The sequence below is a fragment of the Anguilla rostrata genome, chromosome 5, assembly GCF_018555375.3.
Source record: "Anguilla rostrata isolate EN2019 chromosome 5, ASM1855537v3, whole genome shotgun sequence".
NCBI classification, from domain to species: domain Eukaryota; kingdom Metazoa; phylum Chordata; class Actinopteri; order Anguilliformes; family Anguillidae; genus Anguilla; species Anguilla rostrata.
Genome location: NC_057937.1, coordinates 1,887,074 through 1,905,862, shown reverse-complemented (window position 1 = coordinate 1,905,862; position 18,789 = coordinate 1,887,074). Strand labels below are relative to the sequence as shown.

The window sequence follows — 18,789 nt, the reverse complement described above, 5'->3', positions numbered from 1 at the left end:
TCCGCAGGCCTAACCACCCCCAAACGGGTCCCGGGCCAGGCTGGGATCGCTCGCCATTCCGGAATATCGCATCAATATTCCGAAGGGGAGGGGTTATCTGGGGGGTCTGGGGTGAATAGGGGAGGGGAGGGGAGAGGTGGGCTGGGATGGGGTGGCGTGCGCCAGCTCGGGGGGGGGGGGCTTCTAAACTGGTCAAACGCAAAGAGCTGGTGTGCAGTGCTGTGGAGAGCTCTTATGTTTTCTGTTCTGCTGCTAAAGGACATTTCATTGGGTTTTCGGTTGATCAGGTCCTGCAGTTAGAACCCAGGAAACCCTGCCCCCACACCCCCACACCCCCCCACCCTCACCCCCTCCCCAGGTGAAAACTCGCCTCTCTCCTGAAGAGCCGGTAGAAGAATCCTCTCTTTGGCGGGGGGTTGGGTCTATTTACATCCAGGTCCGGACAGAGGGCGCCATCCAACTCGAACACGTTGATCTCTTTGAAGCAGTCCATCTCGATCATCTGCAGAGAGCAGGGACGAGAGATAAGCTGCTCTGCACAGACACCGCGCGTCAGGGATGTCCCTCTGCTGGCTGAGTGCTACAGGGACACGCCCGACCTCTCTCATCAAACAACACTCAGAGCTAGGGACAATTAGTCATAACTGAGCAAATCTGGCGAGACACTTTTCCAGCTAATGCTATTTCTCTTTGCTTAGCCATGTTAAATCAGATGGGACACCAACATTTCTGACCTCTGACCCTGTTTATAAAGAAAACGGTCTCACACAAAAAACAAGGCTATGCCAATCAGCAATGTTTGTTTTGGGGGGTCATATACAACAACAACTACATTTAAACGGGAGTTAAATTTCAGGTACGATTCCCCTGGTGTAAGTCTGGTATGATTGGCCACTGCAGAAGTAACAAATCCATCGAGCTGACTTTGCTTATTTTTGACGGTGCAGTACCTCGTTTTGCCAGGGGATGGAGACACTTCCCGTAACAAACTTGTGGTAGAAATCGTCGTCTGTGGTGTCCAGGTTTACTCCTTTGACGGTTGAGAACTGTTCGATGTCCAGGACGTCTTTGCAGTAAACGGCCCGTGGCTGGAGGGGGGGGGGGGGAGGGAGGGAAAACAGGGTCTTTAAAAAATGAAGCTTGGTTTGCATTACCACGGTAATGTGCATGTGACATAGTGAGCTGAACAGCGGCCACATGTCTGCTTAAAATCACACAACCGAGCAGCGGAGGCGGTTAGAACTGCCCCTCAAAAGCGAGTGACCTCGGGTAAAGGGAGAGGAAGAGGAAGAGGAAGAGGAGGGAGGGCGGGGGGGACTCACGTCCGGGATGAAGGGCGGGTCCAGAATGCTGGCCTCTAGCCTCTTGAAGTTGATGTTCCGGAAGATGGGGTGCTGCTTCACCTGGACGGCTCCCGGGCCCTGACACCCCAGCCGGCCCTTGGGGTCCTTCACCAGCAGCTGCCAAAAAAAAAAACGGTCATTCAAGGTCAAACTGTGCAACCTGCTGGTGGGAACACCGCCACCCCTGGAAGATCTTACAAAGGGGGGTATTACTGGGACTGGAGCGCAGGTTCAAAGGAACGGAAAGAGCAAATGAGTTGTGAGCCCAGGAAATGTAAAATGTAATTAGCGTAAAATCAGTGCGCAAAGCTATTTGTGTTTTTATTTTTCAGGAGCATCAATTTAGGCTAAATGTACCGCTGCACGGTGGCACCGCTCGCTCAGCTAAAAGTGCTGAGAAAAAAGAAAAAAAAATGTCTGTTTTGACCTCGGTTGTTTTGAAGAACGAAAAGCTTCTCCACTACCTTTGCCAGACATTGCAAAACGTATGGCCTTAAAATACTGCTGCAGCCAACGGAACGTTGAGAGCAGAAATGAACCGTTTCACCCACGATGCACTGCGACTCTGCAGGGGCCACGCAGCGCTGATCCTCTCCATTTAAACTCACACACACGCTGCCGGTCATTTTTTCCACAAACTAATGATCAGCCGAGTTGGGAATTTCTCGCTCTCTTTATTTTTTTGTCCAACTAACAAGTGCCGTCCGTATCACCCGCCAGGGAGCCGCCAGTTGTCCGTCCGTTTCTGTCTCCATCGGGAGACAGAAATTTTTTGCGCCATTTTTTCCCTTGTTTTTCAGGACCTCTGAGTGCCATGCGATTCACGCCACTGCGATTTTAAAAAAAACGTTTCTTTTATCCGCTAAGTTGAGGATCAGATGTTCGTTTCATGTGATGTTGCCGTGAGAGGTCATGTGAGGATGCTCTGACTTCAAACAGGCCTGTTTTTTTTAAGCTCATTATGGTGAAAAAATAATTATGTGGCGGCAAGATAAGCATTCCATGAATATGTCATGTAACGAGTGAGCCAAAATCACAACAGAAAAAGAGAGATTTATCGTTACATTAGGAGTATTTACAAGAGTGGGTATTTATTTAAAAATGTATTTATAGAAGTTTAATCTTTGTTATTTTTGAAAGAAGCGCTGTTTTTGGTGACGGCACTGTGGCATCCTCGGCGCAGGCGTCTCCGGATTGGGGACTCTCTCACCACACTGCCGATAGCGTCTCTGGATTCCAAGCGAGCTGGAAATGAAAAGCAGTTTATTTTTTTGTGCGCAGTCCTCTCCCTCTCTCTCCCCGGTCTACTCCGAGGCGGCTGATAGCGATCTGGAGATAAGCCCCGAACTACAAAGTTCCACCGAATCCCATGGGAGCATTTAGCTTTTCCTCACCCCCGGGTCAGCATGTTCCATCCAGTCAGACAAACAGGCCAATTAGGCAGCTCCCCCCCCGTCCCAAAGATCGCTTCAGCTTTTCCTGGAAAACCCAGTGACTCTATTTTCATTTTGACTTCTGTTGACTTATTTTTAAATTTCTTAATTTTTTTTAACCATTTTCCAGTTTTTTAAAACTCCACGAGCACTTTGCTAGCGTGTGTGTTTGTGTGTGTGCATGCGTGCAGGGTTTGTGTGTGTGTGTGCGCGTGCGCGCGTGTGTGTGTGTGTGTGTGTACTGGTACACTACTGGGAACAAATGAAGCCTCATTCTCAGCTTGCGTGTCATCTGTGTATTTATCCTTGTCGGTTCCCTCAAATACAGCTCTGAACACCCGAACATGTGAAACTCCTCCTGTCCTCCAGGGGGCGGTGCTCGCGGTAAACATTAGAGATGCGAGCGGGCCCGACCGGGCTCGCCGGGGGAACAGCCTTAAACGCCGGCGTCTCCCACGCGGCAGCGCCGAGCCTTTCCCACCCAACGCCGTGTCACGTCTGCGGTGGGGCGCTGTTCAAGAGCACGCGTCACTCTTCAAAGGGGGCTTTGAGGTACACCTCCCCTTTGAGGTACACCTCTCTATGAGAGCCACAGTTTACGCTGGGGTGGGGGGGGGGGTTTGAGGGGGGGTGGGGGCGTTGTTTGGGGCATGTGGTGCAGATCGCAGGACTGGGACTCTAGATGAATGAGAAACCGCCCCAGCCGAAGGTGCTCTGCTATAAATCCCCTCTGTGAATGGGCTGCACGCTGCGCTGGGCACTCACAATCACTCGCACAGAGAGTGAATAACGCGCTGCGATGCGCTGGAGGTACAGCAGCCTGACGGGGGGGTTCGGGGGGGGGGGGGGCGTAAACCCCGCTCACCAGCCTGCAGATGTCCCGCGCCTCCTCCGAAAACTTGTCGGAGTACTCCTCGGGGTCCTCGCGCACGCGGCGGTCCACCTCCTCCCGCTTCACGCGCTCCTTGCGCCGGCGGAAGGGGGACTGGCCCTGGATCATCTCGAAGATCAGGCAGCCCAGCCCCCACCAGTCCGGGCTGAAGGAGTAGCTCTCGTTCTGGATCACCTCTGGAGCTGTGGGGGGGCGGGGGGGAGGGGGGCGAGCCACAGAACCAGGTCACATGATGAGGGGGGGGGAGACTATGATCGCTATTTTAATTAATTTATTTCATTCATCCTGTTAGGTCCCTCAGAGATTAAATTATATTTTTCAAAGGAAGCTCTGGCCAAGAGGTTGCCACACAACAACAACAATGAAACAGGAAGTGTCCTCCTGCACATCACAGGTTAAGCGCACCGTATGGGTCACAGTAAGAACACACGTCAGCGTTTCTGGCGTTTAGCTTCAGTCTTTGTCACACATTTTATGTCACTGTGGCAGGAAATGGGAGGAGACAGAACATGACGTGGGTCACCCAGCCCAAACCCAGAGAGCAGGACCGGCGCCTGCGATGCCCAGCGAAGACGGGCAGCGTACCCATGTAGCCCACCGTGCCCACCCTCCCTCGTATCGTCTCCCCGTCAGGAATCTGCACCGCCAGCCCCAGGTCCGAGATTCGGATGTGCCCTGCAGGGAGAGGAGGAGAGAGAGAGAGAGAGAGACAGAGAGGGGGCGATCACCACCGAAACCAAAAACGCACCCGTGAACATCACCATTATGAACCCCTGCCTAAAAAAGAAAAATCTAATCCCATCACTGTTCCCCTGAACTGAAACTGCGCTGGTTTCCACCCCAGCAGCACAGAGCAGAACAGCCAGCTGCCCTCGCCTGCTAACGAACGCTCTGAACAGTGTGGATTCGACACAGCGCGCTTCCAAGCACAATCAATGCCATTCGGGTTCAGTTCAGCGACAGTCACTCGAGCGCTTTTCAGTATCAGCTGAACAAAAAACAAAAAAAATGTACACTTACCACGGTCGTCTAAAAGAATGTTTTCGGGTTTCAGGTCCCTGGGGGAAAATGAAAATAAACTTGTTTTTGCAGAACAGTATTTTTTCACAAAATTAAAGCCAACAGTCCAATGCCGTCGTTCGGCCGTGTGACAGGGGTCACCAGACTTATCGTTTCTGGGGCTGCCCAAAAATGCGGCCTGATTTACGAGGATCACACGCGGGTCATTCAGCCCGCAGGAACGAGAGTGTCCACCGGGGGCAGCGCTGAGCAGCACACGGCTCGGGTCGAGGGGGGAACAGCCAGACAGCGCTGCGTATGAATGGAGACGGATGGAGGGATGGCCGTGTATACGTTACCGATGAGACGTGGGGCCCGCCTCGCTGGACGGCACGGCAACAAGATGGGGAAATGTACACACAGGACGCGTTACCACGGCAACGGCTGACAGACGCGCCGATCGCTCAAACAGGCCCCAGAGGGCCCCAGGCCGGGCGGTGACGCGTCGGCGGGACGCGGTAAAACCGGCGGGGAGGTGCGTGCGCGGCGTACCTGTAGACGATCCTCTCCCGGTGCAGGTCCTCCAGCCCGCAGCAGATCTCGGCCGCGTAGAAGATGGCGCGCTGCTCCTCGAACCCCGAGTTCCCCATGTTGTAAATGTGGAACTTCAGATCCCCGCCGTTCATTATCGTCAGCACCAGACACAGGGCGTCCTTGGTTTCATAGGCATAGGCTAGATTAACCTGTGTGGGGGGGCGGGGCGGTGGGGGGGGGGGAGGGAGAGAGGAACAGGAGGCGTTAGCACGCGGGCGCGGTGTAGCCGTTTCACAGAGAGGCGAGCAGCGCGGTCATCGCGACACGTAGCGTCACCGAGCTAGCCTCCATTTTGAAGCTGCCCGGAAAATTTCATCTGAATTTTTGGCTCGCTGGGGCTTCGGGTCAGAAGCCCAGACTGAATACCAGGAGGAAACAGGAAGTCAACGGCCCGGACCCGACGGTGAAAGAAGGTTTATGTAAACTCGGTGTTGTCTGTGTGCAAAGCGCACTGTGCTCGCATGTGGGCTACGCCAGATGTCCAAGTATGTTGAGGGTCTTCATTGTTTTTTTATTTATTTGAATTTATGAGCGGAAATACAAGCGGGGGAGGACTCCTTACCCGCAAGTCGAAATGAAAAAGGCTCTACTTGTGTGACCCACTGTACATCTTCAGTTAAGAGGAAGCAAAGTAAAACAGGAGGATTGTGGGACGGCACTAAACCACCCGCCACCAAACAGAACCTGACAGAAATGTACACAGTGCGTCAGGGAGAGAGAGAGGGGGGGACTCGGAGGGAACGGGACCCCCCCTCCGCCGTTGCCGAAAAGGACGAAGATTCCTTCTCAACGGAGAGGTCGGCGGGGAACCTCCGGAGGTCGTTGACCCCCCCCATGAGAGCGTCCCGGATTGTTTAAAACTCCAGAGGATGAGCCTGCCGCTGAGATGCATTCCATCTGTCCCGGCCGACGTCTGGGTGCAGCAGTGCTGGGAAACGCTAAGGAGAGCTCCGAAAGAGCTGCTCCTCACGCATGAAGCAGCCCACACAGGCAGCAGTGCACAGGCACACAGTCATCTGCAGCAATCGGTGCAGATCAGGAATAAGAGATTGGAATGTTCTTAACTGAGCTATTCTAATGCTGATGTCACAATCACTACAGGGTAACTGAAAGCAACAGAGTTCTAGAACACTGGCTCTTCAAAAGAGTCGGGACGCAGCATTAACTGGAAGCCGATGCATTATTTATCTTGTTCTGTCTGCGACAATAAAGGTTTTTTTAGATGATTCCACTTTTGGGGGCTTGGATCTGTGAGATATTTTTTCTTCTTCGCTTGGCATTTGGTCCTTTTCCGCAAAGCATTATTTATTTTATTTTTTGTCTTTTTATTTTTTATTATAATTTTTCTTATCGTGTTTTTAAGTGAGCGTGTGCCAGAAGGAGGCCCTGTCCCGTGGTGCTGGTGTCGGTGACCGACAAGGTGCTTGTGACCCTCACACCTCCTCAGCCTGAGCACAGGACAGGGTCACCCAGGCCTCCAGACTCAAGGATGTGTCCTTCTGAGAGAAGGGGGGAGGGGGGGGCAGAGAGATAGAGGGGGAGGGAGGGAGAGGGAAAGAGAGAGAGGAGGGGAGGGAGATAAAGAAGGAGAGGGAGAGAGAGAGGGAGGAGGTTTTTTTTTTTTTAATGCTTGTGTTGATTTAACTTTAATATTGTTATTGTGTTGTTTTTATTTTCAGAATGTTCAAAGGGTTAAAAGCAGAGAAACAAAATCTTCACAAGTGAAATTTTGGGAACATGGCTGACGCCAGGACCTCGCCTGGTTAACCCCACTGAAGCTGCACAGTCTGGATTTGAACTGGCAATGACCCAGGAAGCAGACATTCTTTGGCATTTGTCTGAATGATGGAGTTGTGTCTTTTCCCGTACAGTGCATAACACTGTCCATGTACCTGTCCCTCCCTACACAGCCGATGCAGGCTATAGGCCCAGCCCTACCGCAGGGGAGTCCAGCTATCAGCTGATTGGCTGCCTCTCTGGGGGTTAACCCTCAGCCTAGATTACAGTCCCAAGAAAGTGGACAACACTGCAGTGTTGCCATGGAAATTCTTTAGACCACTCAGGACAAATTGCAAACTCCCCCACCCCCCCTCCCCTCAAAAAAGGAACAACTCATCCTCAGCTAAAACACTCCACAAGAACAGGCACAGCAACAATGACAGTGTGGGCGAGAGAGAGAGAGAGGGAGAGAGAGAGAGAAACGCGGTAACTTTGCCACCGAGCACTTGACTCCTTCTCCTGCCTTCGCCGTTTGGCCGGGGTTGCTAGGCAACTGGGCCGCTCTCTCCGGTGAAGTAGCCCGCGAATAGCAGTCACTTGTGCCGACCCGCGGCTGCGCGCGCTCGCTGCCGGCCAGCGCCCGCCATTTACGCTTTTTTATTTTTCTATTTTTTTTAAAACAGTGCTGAAATCCACCTGAGGTATGAAAATGGCCGCACTGCTGTGTGTGTGTGTGTGGGGGAGGGGGGGGGGATGAGGAACAGGAGATGCAGGGAGAAACCAGTGAGTGAGCCAGCAGGGGAACGGCAGTCTGTGTGTGACGCGCAGGTTTCGTCAGAGGTGGTAACGGAGAACGGAGAAGATGCAGGCTTCATAAACGGCTAACGAACGCCGCGGCGGAGGCTGTTCTACCCACAGTGTCCCTGGGCTGCGCTGGGCTAGCATATTAGCCATATTAGCAGGAGAGGAGGCTCTAGGCTATGTTGGGTTAGCATATTAGCCATATTAGCAGGAGTGGAGGCTCTAGGCTACGTTGGGTTAGCATATTAGCCATATTAGCAGGAGTGGAGCCCCTGGGCTGCGCTGGGTTAGCATATTAGCCATATTAGCGGGAGTGGAGGCTCTAGGCTACGTTGGGTTAGCATATTAGCCATATTAGCAGGAGTGGAGGCTCTAGGCTGCGTTGGGTTAGCATATTAGCCATATTAGCAGGAGTGGAGGCTCTAGGCTACGTTGGGTTAGCATATTAGCCATATTAGCAGGAGTGGAGGCTCTAGGCTGCTTTGGGTTAGCATATTAGCCATATTAGCAGGAGTGGAGCCCCTGGGCTATGCTGGGTTAGCACATTAGCGTACCAGCCGGTTACTGGCAGGTTGCAGGTGTGAAGGGCGACCTGTCGCAGGCGGCTGTGTGTAAGGGAGCGGGGGAAAAGGAAAACAACCTCTCACACGCGCCGATTACCGTACAGCGCAAACATCCACTCCCACCGCCGCGCCAAGAACGTTAAATAAACACCGCCTCCGATTTGCCTGTCTTCTGCGTCTCCGCAAAAACGAGGACCTAGGGCCAGGAGAACGTTCTTTGGCAGAAAAGTTTAAAGTTTCTCTTATTATTATTATTATTTTTTTTTATAAGAAACTCAATAAAATGGAAGATTTCTTGCTACATTTCCATACCAGCCCAGAGAGAGAGAGAGAAGACTGTTTTGTGAAAGTAGCCTCAGGCGTTGGGTGAACATGCCATTACAGCTTCGAATGTCTGGTTAGTTTCTTTAAGCGTTTGGTCTCTTGGCCAATCTGAAGACTCAAAACGAAAGCCAAATTCCAGATCCGCCACCGAATTACACTAAGGCCTGCATCTTCACCGTCTCAGAGACCAGCACCACAAGCTTTCCACCAACACAAAAAAATAAATAAATAAACAAAAACTGACAGCGGCAACGTCAAAGTCCACCAAATCTGTATTTTACAAATGTAAAATAAAAAGGGTAGTACTTACTACAAATCTACTGTTAACTTTCTCTAAAATGCGCTTTTCGTTTAATGCCATTGCTTCACCTTTTCTCTTCTTCACTCTTTTCTTTTCCAGCTTTTTACAGGCGTACATCTTACCCGTGGCTCGGACTTGGCAGGCACAGACCTGGAGAGGGAGGACGAGAGGAGAGAGATCGTTTTCGCCGCTTGGCTTTCGTAAAAAAATAAATAAATAAATAAAACCGTACATCAATCGCTGGAGGACACACGTGGACATTGGGTCACGCAAGTTTGGGAGCGCGTTTACGTTGTTCCTCGATTGGAGAATGCATCCGGCCGAGTGGAATCACAGCCCTTCCACTACTTTAAACTCTGACCCCCCAAAAACAGATCGTGTGCCGTTCTCTCACCTCTCCAAATCCACCTTTTCCTAGTACTCTGTAATGTCTGAAGGTATTTTTGGTTACGGGTTGCCTGGAAAAAAAAAAGCATAATTGAATAAATTAATTGTGTGTGCTACCTCACCAAATAAAGGGTCTTATTTATCTAGTTCATACTATTCAAACTATTCATACTATTAGGTCAATAATACATTTACCAGATCACCAGAAACATCACATTACAATATATGCAATATACAATATTTACACTTTCACATTATGAGAGGTACTTGTTCAGTAGAGAGAGAGAGTGTGAGAGAGAGAGAGATTCTCAAGAGAATAAAAGAACAATGTACTGTACACCTCAGTAGAGTCTGCACTGGTGCACATCCATGAGAGAGGCGACAGCCAGTCCCCCATTAGAACAGTGCTGTGTCCGTCGGCCAATCACAACGCGGCGTGTGTGCGTGTGCTTACCTTTCTAGCCACTTCCACTGCAGGAAGCGAGAGAAGAACATGGTTTCCTGGTAGCTGGAGAAGGGCGCTCCGCTGAGATACTCGCCAACGATTCTGCAGAATGGGGGGGGGGGGGTAGAGAGAGAGGCATGTTGAGACGCTGCAGGCCGGGTGGGAGGAATGTGTGGGGGGGGGGGGAAGCTCTCAAACAGGCCCTTCAACACTGCCATTGCCTCGGTGGCCAGAGACGAGTGTGCGTGTCTGTGTGTGTGTGTGTGTGTGTGTGTGTGTGTGTGTGTATGTGTGTGTGTGAGAGAGTGTGTGTGTGTGTGTGAGATTGTATGTGCGTGTGTGTGTGTGTGTGTGTGTATGTGTGTGTGAGATTGTATGTGTGTGTGTGTGAGTGTGTGTGTGCATGTGTATGTGCATGTGTATGTGTGAGTGTGAGTTTGTGAGTGCGTGCGTGTACGTGCGTGTGTGTGTAGTGGGGGGGCAGTGCTGCAGCATGGAGCAGTCATCAGTAAAGCTCTCCCAGTCAGTGTCAGCTGGGGAATGTCAGGAGCTTACACTGCCTTAAGCTCCGCCCCCAGAGCAGATAACGCACAACACCCCCCCCCCCCCCACACACACACACACACTCATGCAACCGCACATCAATCATCTCTTATGAGGACAAAGCTCTTCCAAAGTCTGCAGAAAAAAATACTCCCAAACTTAATCAATGCCAAGACTCGGGAAACCATGCCAAAAACAAAAACTACCGAAAGAACCCAGCGGCTCAGTGATGGGAGGGCGGGGAGAGCGCAGAGCCGCATTCTGTCTGTGTGCTAAGGCTAACGGTGCAAAGCGCTAAGAGGCTAACGGGCGTCTGCACCGACGGCAGGAGGGAAGGGGAACGACAGATATTCAAACGAAGGAGTGAAAACAGGAAGGGGGAAAATGTGACTAGAGGAACAGCGGGGAGCGCTGGGCGGGGGCCCCGGACCGCGTGGGGGCCCCCGAATCGGCCAGCTGGCCCCTCTCACCCTGACAGGGGAAAAAGAAACCGTCCCGAAAACCCATCTTCCCCAAAACCCATCTCTCTCACCCCTGTGGGGTCCCAGGAGAGACGAGAGGACAGCGTCGCGCTCAGAAACGGCCCCGCAGAAACGAGACAGCCGCCGATAGAGAGGCCCGGAGCGGCAGTGGTGCATGCTGGGACTGCGGGCGATGCATGCTGGGACTGCAGTAAGCCTGTGGATCGAGGGTGGGCAGAGAGCTCCGCGTTCTCTCCGTGAGGTCAGAGATCTCCGTGACGGAGTGCAGATCACTCACCCTCTCACCCGCAGCACGCACACACACACACACACACGCTTACGCGCACACACACACACACACACACACACACACTTACGCGCACACACACGCACACACATACAAACACACGCTTACGCGCACACACACACACGCTTACGCGCACACACACGCACTCACACACAAACACACACACGCACGCCTATGCGCACACACACACGCCTACGCGCGCACACACACACACACATATGCATGTGCATGCACACACATGCACATACATGCCTATGCACGCGCACACACACACACACACTCACGTAAGCAAGCACGTGCACACACAAGCAACTGCACACACGCACACACACACAGAAGCTCTATTCTGAGCTTCTGTGAAAGGTGATAAGTACTTTATGCCACAGTTATCATTTAATAAACACATCCAAGTGGAACTTCAAGATAAACCCCAGGAAAAATCGGACATACTCTAAACCAACACCAGACGAAGGCTCCACTCAAAAATGGATCATTTTAATTCTTAGTATGGCCGACCAAAAACTTTCCCTGGGTTTCATGTTCTCATAGAAAAATCTGACACTCTTTTTAACGAGGCCAAGTTCCTCCATCCATCAGCAGGTGGAACATGCAAAATTTATGACCTTCAGAGTAAAATAACAAGCAGAAACATTCCTGGCTAGCGCCGATACAAAAAAAAAAGTTTAATCAGAAACAGACGCTCAAACTTTTCTAGGCGGTCCTTTAGAAAGACGTTCAAAATAAATGTTGAAGATGGAAAAGACTGCCGGGGAACGTTCAGGTCCACCTCCCAAACGCGTCTTCAAAAGGGATAACAGAGAGGGTTTGGACCCGGGGACGGGATTCCGCGGGGAAATGGACCAGGACCAGGACCAGGACTGGTGCAGCCGCAGAGGGGGTTCTGGACTACTACACCGAATCGGTGATCTGTGGCACCCCAAACCAAACCTGCGACAGACCAGGCCATCGTCCTTCCCCACAACAAGATAAACGGGGATGTCTGGGGGCGGGGTTAAAGGTCACAGGAGTCTGCTCCTGCCTCGCCCAGACAGGAGACACCGCCTAGCACCGCCTGCGCGCAGGAGAACGCCAATGCAGCTGCGCGAGGGCGTGTCTGGCGTCTGTGCAGCCCCACACCTGGGGCTCGTGCAGGAAAAGTCAAACCTGCCCCCGCCCCACTCCAAATCACCCCCTCCCTCCCTCCCTCCCTCCCTCTCTCTCTCTCTCTCTCTCCCTCTCCCTCCCTCTCTCTCTCTCGTCAAGCTTAGATGACTCTCTGGCTGGTGCCACTCCCTCTGTTTTCTCTGACAGGAACAAACACGTTGTTACGATTCTGCACTTTACCCACTTCACCTGGAGTACTTGCCCTGGGGCATCCCGCTGTGGGGCAAATTCTGGCTCCTGCCATTTTAGAGCCTGAGATGGGGGGGGTCCACAGCCTATTAGGAGGGTGGGGGGGGCACAGGCCGTGCTCCGAACACAGAGGTCAGCACAGCGGCGGAAAGTGCTTTCTTTGTGAGGTCATCATCGCGCTCGACCGTTCCGCGTAGCTAACCGTCCCCCCGGGCTGACCACGGAGTCTCTGGCCCCAACCCTGGCCCGGGCGCAGGGAGGGGTCCTCACACAGGGAGGGGTCCTCACACGCAGCAGCCAGGACACACAAACGCCGCTACAATACCGCTTTTCTTCAGATTATTATTAGTATTATTATTTTTTTTTAAACCTGTTTCCTTCCCATCTAAAAACGTCTTCCCCTGTGATCTGCGGCCACCGGGACAGGCTCCGTCGGAGCCCTGGCACCGTTACCCGAAATGAAAGGGGTACAGCGTGTTCCCGTCCCGAGCCCCGTTCTCCTCCGCTCCACACCCCGTCCCGTCGGTCCGGAGCCAGCCCCCGCCGTTCACAGTGTCTGCCGAAGCTCTGTGGCACCCCCCCCCCTCCGCACCCCCCTCCCCGTACCGGACAGGGCCTCTCTGAGGAGCGCTCTGTTCCCCAAATGGACCCGAACGGGACAAACACCTTAAATCAAGGAGGCGTGTTTTTTTAAACGCCCGCCTGCCTCTCTGATCAGCTCACTGCACCATGCATCAGCGACAGAAAGGGGGCGCTCTTCAGTGACATGATTTGAATGAATGAATGAATGAATGAATGAATGAATGAATGAATGAATGAATGAATGAATGAATTAGTCCTACTGGTGAGTTCTGGTCCTTGAGAATAATAAGACTCACTCACTCAAATGCCACAAGAACACAAGCCACAGCCACACACAGCCGGTGGTTCTGCATCAGAGGAGCCAAAATGGCCGCTATTTATCATGGTGGGAGGGGGGATATCGCTTACAGCTCACAGTACTTTCTAAATGTTTCATGAATGAACGCATGAATAATCCATGTGAAAAATGAAAACACTCAGCAGAGCGGACAGTGCTGGGCTTATGAATCGGGTGGGACTCACAATACCTCCTGAGGGGAAGTATTTTCATTTCATTTATTTTATTTTTTGTTGGATGTTCCTTTTAGTGCAGGTTTCAGAATAGCAGAATATATGGCTCTTGAGACTAAGACTACAGACTCATATCCCCTACAGGGGACCACACAAAAAACCGAATTGATATGTCACAGCACGCGGCGAGGCGGGGTTTGGAGCAGCTGGTGAGCAACCATGTCGGGGGGGGGGGTCTGAGGGCAGAACCAATGGGCTGGCAGGAGCTCTAGATCAAAAGATTGCGGGCCCTTCTGGAGTTCAATGGAAGGGAGGTCAGGAGTGCACACATTTCCACAGAGAGAGAAGATACAATAAACAAGAACTACAGATTCAGCAGAGGAGGGGAGGAGCGATGGAGAGAGGGGAGGAGAGAGGAGGGAGAGGATGAGAGAGAGGGAGAAAGAGAGGGAGGGAGAGTGAACAGAGAGGAGAAAGAGAGGGAGGGAGAGTGATACAGAAGGGAGAAAGAGAGGAGGGAGAGTGATACAGAGAGGGAGAAAGAGAGGGAGGGGAGAGTGATACAGAGAGGGAGAAAGAGAGGGAGGGGAGAGTGATACAGAGAGGGAGAAAGAGAGGGAGGGGAGAGTGATACAGAGAGGGAGAAAGAGAGGAGGGAGAGTGATACAGAGGGGAGAAAGAGGGAGGGAGAGTGATAGAGAGAGGGAGAAAGAGAGGGAGGGGAGAGTGATAGAGAGAGGGAGAAAGAGAGGGAGGGGGAATGAAGCATATTTGGGGGCACCTGTTCTTCGGCAGGAGGAGTGATGGGGTGTAATTTTAACCAGCTTTAACTGCTCATCAGGCTGAGTGTGCTGTGAAGTATCACTGAGGTATTGTGTGTGGGGGGGGCTGAGGGGTTGGTGAAAGAGCTTGCACCAAGAGGTGATGTCATCTGCTGTTTCCGTGACGACTGCGTCAAGGAGGGGCTGGTGTGAGCCTGTGCTGTAACAGTTCACTGCCTCCCAGCAATGAAGCGGGTGTGTGTGTGTGTGTGTGTGTGTGTGTGTGAGCGAGTGTGTGTGTGTGTGTGTGTGAGAGAGAGAGTGTGTCTGTGTGTGTGTGTGTGTGGAGAAGAGTGTTGGTTGTGTGTGTGTGGGAGAGAGAGTGTGTGTTGTGTGTGTGTAGGAGAGAGTGTGTGTGTGTGTGTGTAGCAAAGGGGAGGAGGAGATTGTAGGTGTAGTTAATGTATCAGTGAGGGTCGGACGGTCACCCTTAAACAATTTTAAACAATCTTTTAAATGATACATAAAAAAGAAGATTTCATATTTAAAAGAATGAACACCCACATTTCATAAATTTTTCCAAACTTAATTTATACAGGTAGATACCTACTGATGAATTTTTTTTAAAAAAAAGCTCTGTCCCTTTTCACCAAAATTTAGACTTCCAACCGTCTCTTTACAAATACAGCTGTCCGACAGTTAAACAGACAAACACACAAAGGAAGGAAAGCCAGGGAAACGACACACCTGAGAAAGCACAGAAAACCGCCCAAAAAAAGCATCAGTTCTGAACCCGGGATCGATTGAGACATTCAAACAGTGACCAGGAAAGAATTGAACTTCCAGATCTCCCCCTCTCCGGCCCGTTTCAGGAAACTACATTCAGTGTTTAAAAAAATAAAAATAAAAAACCGATGTCTAACATTTCACATAAAATAAATAAAAATCTGTCCAGGCACGACTCGGCGCACACTGTATAACCACAAGCAGGTCAGAATAGCGTCATCAGACACCTGGGCCCTGCCTTCGACACAAGCAGATACATGTACAAGCCCGAAGGCCCAGGGTCCACAGTGATTACTAGCAGAAGTATTTCATACATTTTTTTGGCACGTTCGGCTGAAAGGTTTGTGCATGTTGGGCCGTCACACACAAACGCAATAAAACTTCATGATTTTCTCGTGAGTGATGTCTGTTTTTCTCGTGAGTGATGTCTGTTTTTCTCGTGAGTGATGTCTGTTTTTCTCGTGAGTGATGTCTGTTTTTCTCGTGAGTGATGTCTGTTTTTCTCGTGAGTGATGTCTGTTTTTCTCGTGAGTGATGTCTGTTTTTCTCGTGAGTGATGTCTGATTTTCTCGTGAGCGATGTCTGTTTTTCTCGTGAGTGATGTCTGTTTTTCTCGTGAGTGATGTCTGTTTTTCGTGTGATGTCTGTTTTCGTGAGTGAGTCTGTTTTGTGAGGATGTTGTTTTCCTTTCGTTAGAATATTTTTTCAGAAAGGCTCTTTGAGGCCGTGCCGAGCTGAGGAGGACAGCGCAGCCACCGCAGGGCGGTTTTGGGTTTTCTACCTGTGCGACGCGCTCACCTGGTGCACTCCTTGAAGAGCTCCTTGCAGGGACTCTGCTCCAGCCGCTCCCGGCACTCCTCCACCACTTCCCGAGGTATTTCTGGTAAATGGGCCGTCGACTTCAAAGGAGGGAAATCAGAGCACGAATCAATCAATTCCGCTGAATTACGTCTGTTGAATTATTGAACACAACACAAAGGTGCTGTGGTTGTTTTATGTGAAACGGCAACCCTGGGGAGGTGTTTGGCTGGACAGAAGCACATATGAACGCTCAGCACCCTCTAAGGGACATAGGCTTGTGTGCTTGGGCTGGAAAACTAAAAACATTCCCTGGTGCTCATTGTCAAAATAGTTGTTGACATTTTCAAAAAATATATCATATCAATAATTAAACCCTCAATTCACTGGAATATTCTTTTAAGATAACTGCCCTAGGTCTCCTTTAATCTCTCCTTGTGCAGATAAGATAAAGACATAAAGGGAGCGCAGAAACAGGCTCTCAGAAACGGTTTCTACGCTCGGGAACATCCTTCTGAGGCTCAGGCGTCCAGTCCGCCATTCCTGGCTCTAACGCTGCCCCAACCGCCTGCCAGCTGTGTCCCAAGGAAGCTTCAAACCCTCCCACAACCGCGCTTAACCTTGCCCAGCCTGTGCTCTCCAACCGCCTGTGCTCTCCAACCGCCTGTGCTCCCCAACTGCCTGTGCTCTCCAAACGCCTGTGCTCTCCAACCACCTGTGCTCTCCAACCACCTGTGCCCTCCAACCGCCTGTGCTCCCCAACCGCCTGTGCTCCCCAACCGCCTGTGCTCTCCAACCGTTTTACTGAGATGAAAATGACACATTTTTTCAGGTCCTTTATGGACCGCTTGTCGTTACTTCGATAAGACACCGCGCTTGCACGAGACTGTGCAGTTCAGCCACTTCAGAGTCACATGACCTCCGCCCCTGCCCCCGCCCACCCCCCTCCCCCCCCCCCACGGTCACTCCGTGAGCCGCTGGCAAACTGGCGGTTCGCACGACAAGGTTTATCTTCATCGGATCAAACCGTAACGACGGCCAGATTACGGACTTCAAAGGTTTCTGTTGATTTAAGATACAAAAACAAACACAAGCTGACAACGCGGCGGCCTGCTAAACAAACACAACAGCGCTCTGCCGAGAGAGAGAGAGCCAGCGCGGCCGCGGCCTGGAGAGAGAGCAGCACCCTACGGGCAGATTCCAGCAAGGACTCTACAACTCATTCTGACAATAACAACAACAACAACAATATAAAACACACAACGACAAGTAATACAAACACAACAGCATACAAAAAACCAAGTGCAGATAAGCAGACTACAGCAAATTCAGCAAGGACTTACAACATTTGACAATAACAACAACAACAATAATGATAATAATAATAAAACTAATAATAATAATAATAATAATAGTTTGAGTCATTCTAATTCTTTGCTTAGCGGACGCAACATGATTATGTACCACATTTATGGTCAGTGTAATCAGCTGGATGGCCACTGAAGCAGGTGAAGTTCAAGCACTTCACACAGAAGTTAGGAGCGCCCCATCCCTGGACTTGAACCTGACCTGCAACCTCGATGTAACAGGTTCAAACCAGAGCCAATCAGAGTGGAGCTGTGCGGGCGAGAGGGAGGCGATATTTACCCCGTTGTTAAAGTACGTGTCTAAAAGGCTGAGGCCGCAGTCCCTCCTCTTCTCGTCCGGCGCCAGCTCGTACAGGGCCTGCGGGAGACAGAGACCCTGACGTTAGCACGTTAGCACGTTAGCGTGCGGCTAAATAATGTACCTGCCTCTCTCTCCCCGCTAACGGCCTGTTACAGAGGGCCGTGCTGCAAAGCCCGCGATCGAGCCACGCGAAGGCCCCTCCCCCTCCGTCCCGCCGCGGAAGGGACACGTGGGGGTCAGGTGAATGAGGGAACGGCAGAAATGCATGCACCCCCACCTCTCTCTTTCTCTCTGTCTCTCCCTCCCTCCACCTATTGGTCTCTTTTTCCCTGGGTGTCTTCTGTGTCTTCAGAATGCATCTGTCTGTCTTCAGGAGAACTTCTAGTAATACAAGCTTGCAGTACACAGTGTTTCTCTCTTCTACCTTTCCCTCTCCCTCTGTCTCTGTCTCTCTGTCTGTCTCTCCCTCTATCTCCCTGTCTCTCTCTCTCTCTATCTGTCTTTCTTTAGGCCTAAATTACCTGACCCACTTTAAAAGCCAGGGTAGGGCAATCTAATCCAGAGGCTGTGACAGGTGTCACATGTAGACGGAGTATCTGCACCGTCAGACGGCAGAGTTCGGACAGGTCAGGACAGCGGTTCAGTCCAACACGGGAGCGTGCGCTGCAGACTCAGTGGGAAGGTGAGTCACAAAGAGAACCAGCGATTAACCACACGAATAACACAAACCCCCGACCCAGGTCAAACTGACAGGTTTTTCCAAAATACTCCTGATTAGATTTACAGGCGAGTTGCAAAAAAAAAACCCCCAAAAAAAAAAAACAGTGTTCCAGACACAGCAAAAGACTGTGGGAACCAGACACTGGTCTGCCAGGAGAAGCCCAGACCTGATCACAGTTCCTCTGCCTGGTCCTTAACCAGCATGCACCAGGACAGCACCTGAAAGGAAGACACCCCAGAATTCCCCCAGCCGGAATCTAAATGCGGGAGAAAACGGGTTTCCACATTTCGCCGGGGGGGGGTCACACCGTTCAGCTGGCGGCCGGGGGGGTCACAGCGCGAGCGTTCAGAACGTCGGAAACCAAACACATTTCCCACAAAAAAAGGGGCAATTTGACTGCAGTCAGGCGTCCCGTACTGGACAGCACTGTGCCACCGCAGAGCAGTCAAAACAAACTACAGCTCAGCAGACTGAACAGCTTTCTCAAATTTTAGATTT

The 18,789-nt window shown here is 51.4% G+C and overlaps 1 protein-coding gene across 2 annotated transcripts in view; it reads right to left on the bottom strand.

Annotated features, from left to right (window-relative positions):
* The window catches only part of LOC135254424 (G protein-coupled receptor kinase 5-like), a 46,234-nt gene that overhangs the window by 3,283 nt on the left and 24,162 nt on the right, over window positions 1–18,789 (bottom strand). Inside the window, exons 1-13 of one of the 2 annotated variants that reach the window (XM_064334547.1) lie at window positions 18,092–18,221; window positions 17,550–17,627; window positions 15,903–16,003; window positions 9,811–9,903; window positions 9,364–9,427; window positions 8,979–9,119; window positions 5,220–5,410; window positions 4,689–4,726; window positions 4,254–4,343; window positions 3,642–3,850; window positions 1,323–1,460; window positions 951–1,088; window positions 371–502 (exon numbers count right to left, since the gene is read on the bottom strand). In XM_064334547.1, coding sequence (XP_064190617.1) covers window positions 371–502; window positions 951–1,088; window positions 1,323–1,460; window positions 3,642–3,850; window positions 4,254–4,343; window positions 4,689–4,726; window positions 5,220–5,410; window positions 8,979–9,119; window positions 9,364–9,427; window positions 9,811–9,851 — 1,182 coding nt within the window. In that variant the 5' untranslated portion in view covers window positions 9,852–9,903; window positions 15,903–16,003; window positions 17,550–17,627; window positions 18,092–18,221. Of the gene's footprint in view, window positions 1–370; window positions 503–950; window positions 1,089–1,322; window positions 1,461–3,641; window positions 3,851–4,253; window positions 4,344–4,688; window positions 4,727–5,219; window positions 5,411–8,978; window positions 9,120–9,363; window positions 9,428–9,810; window positions 9,904–15,902; window positions 16,004–17,549; window positions 17,628–18,091; window positions 18,222–18,789 lie in introns of those variants that run through there. The other variant, XM_064334546.1, reaches the window with a different exon arrangement.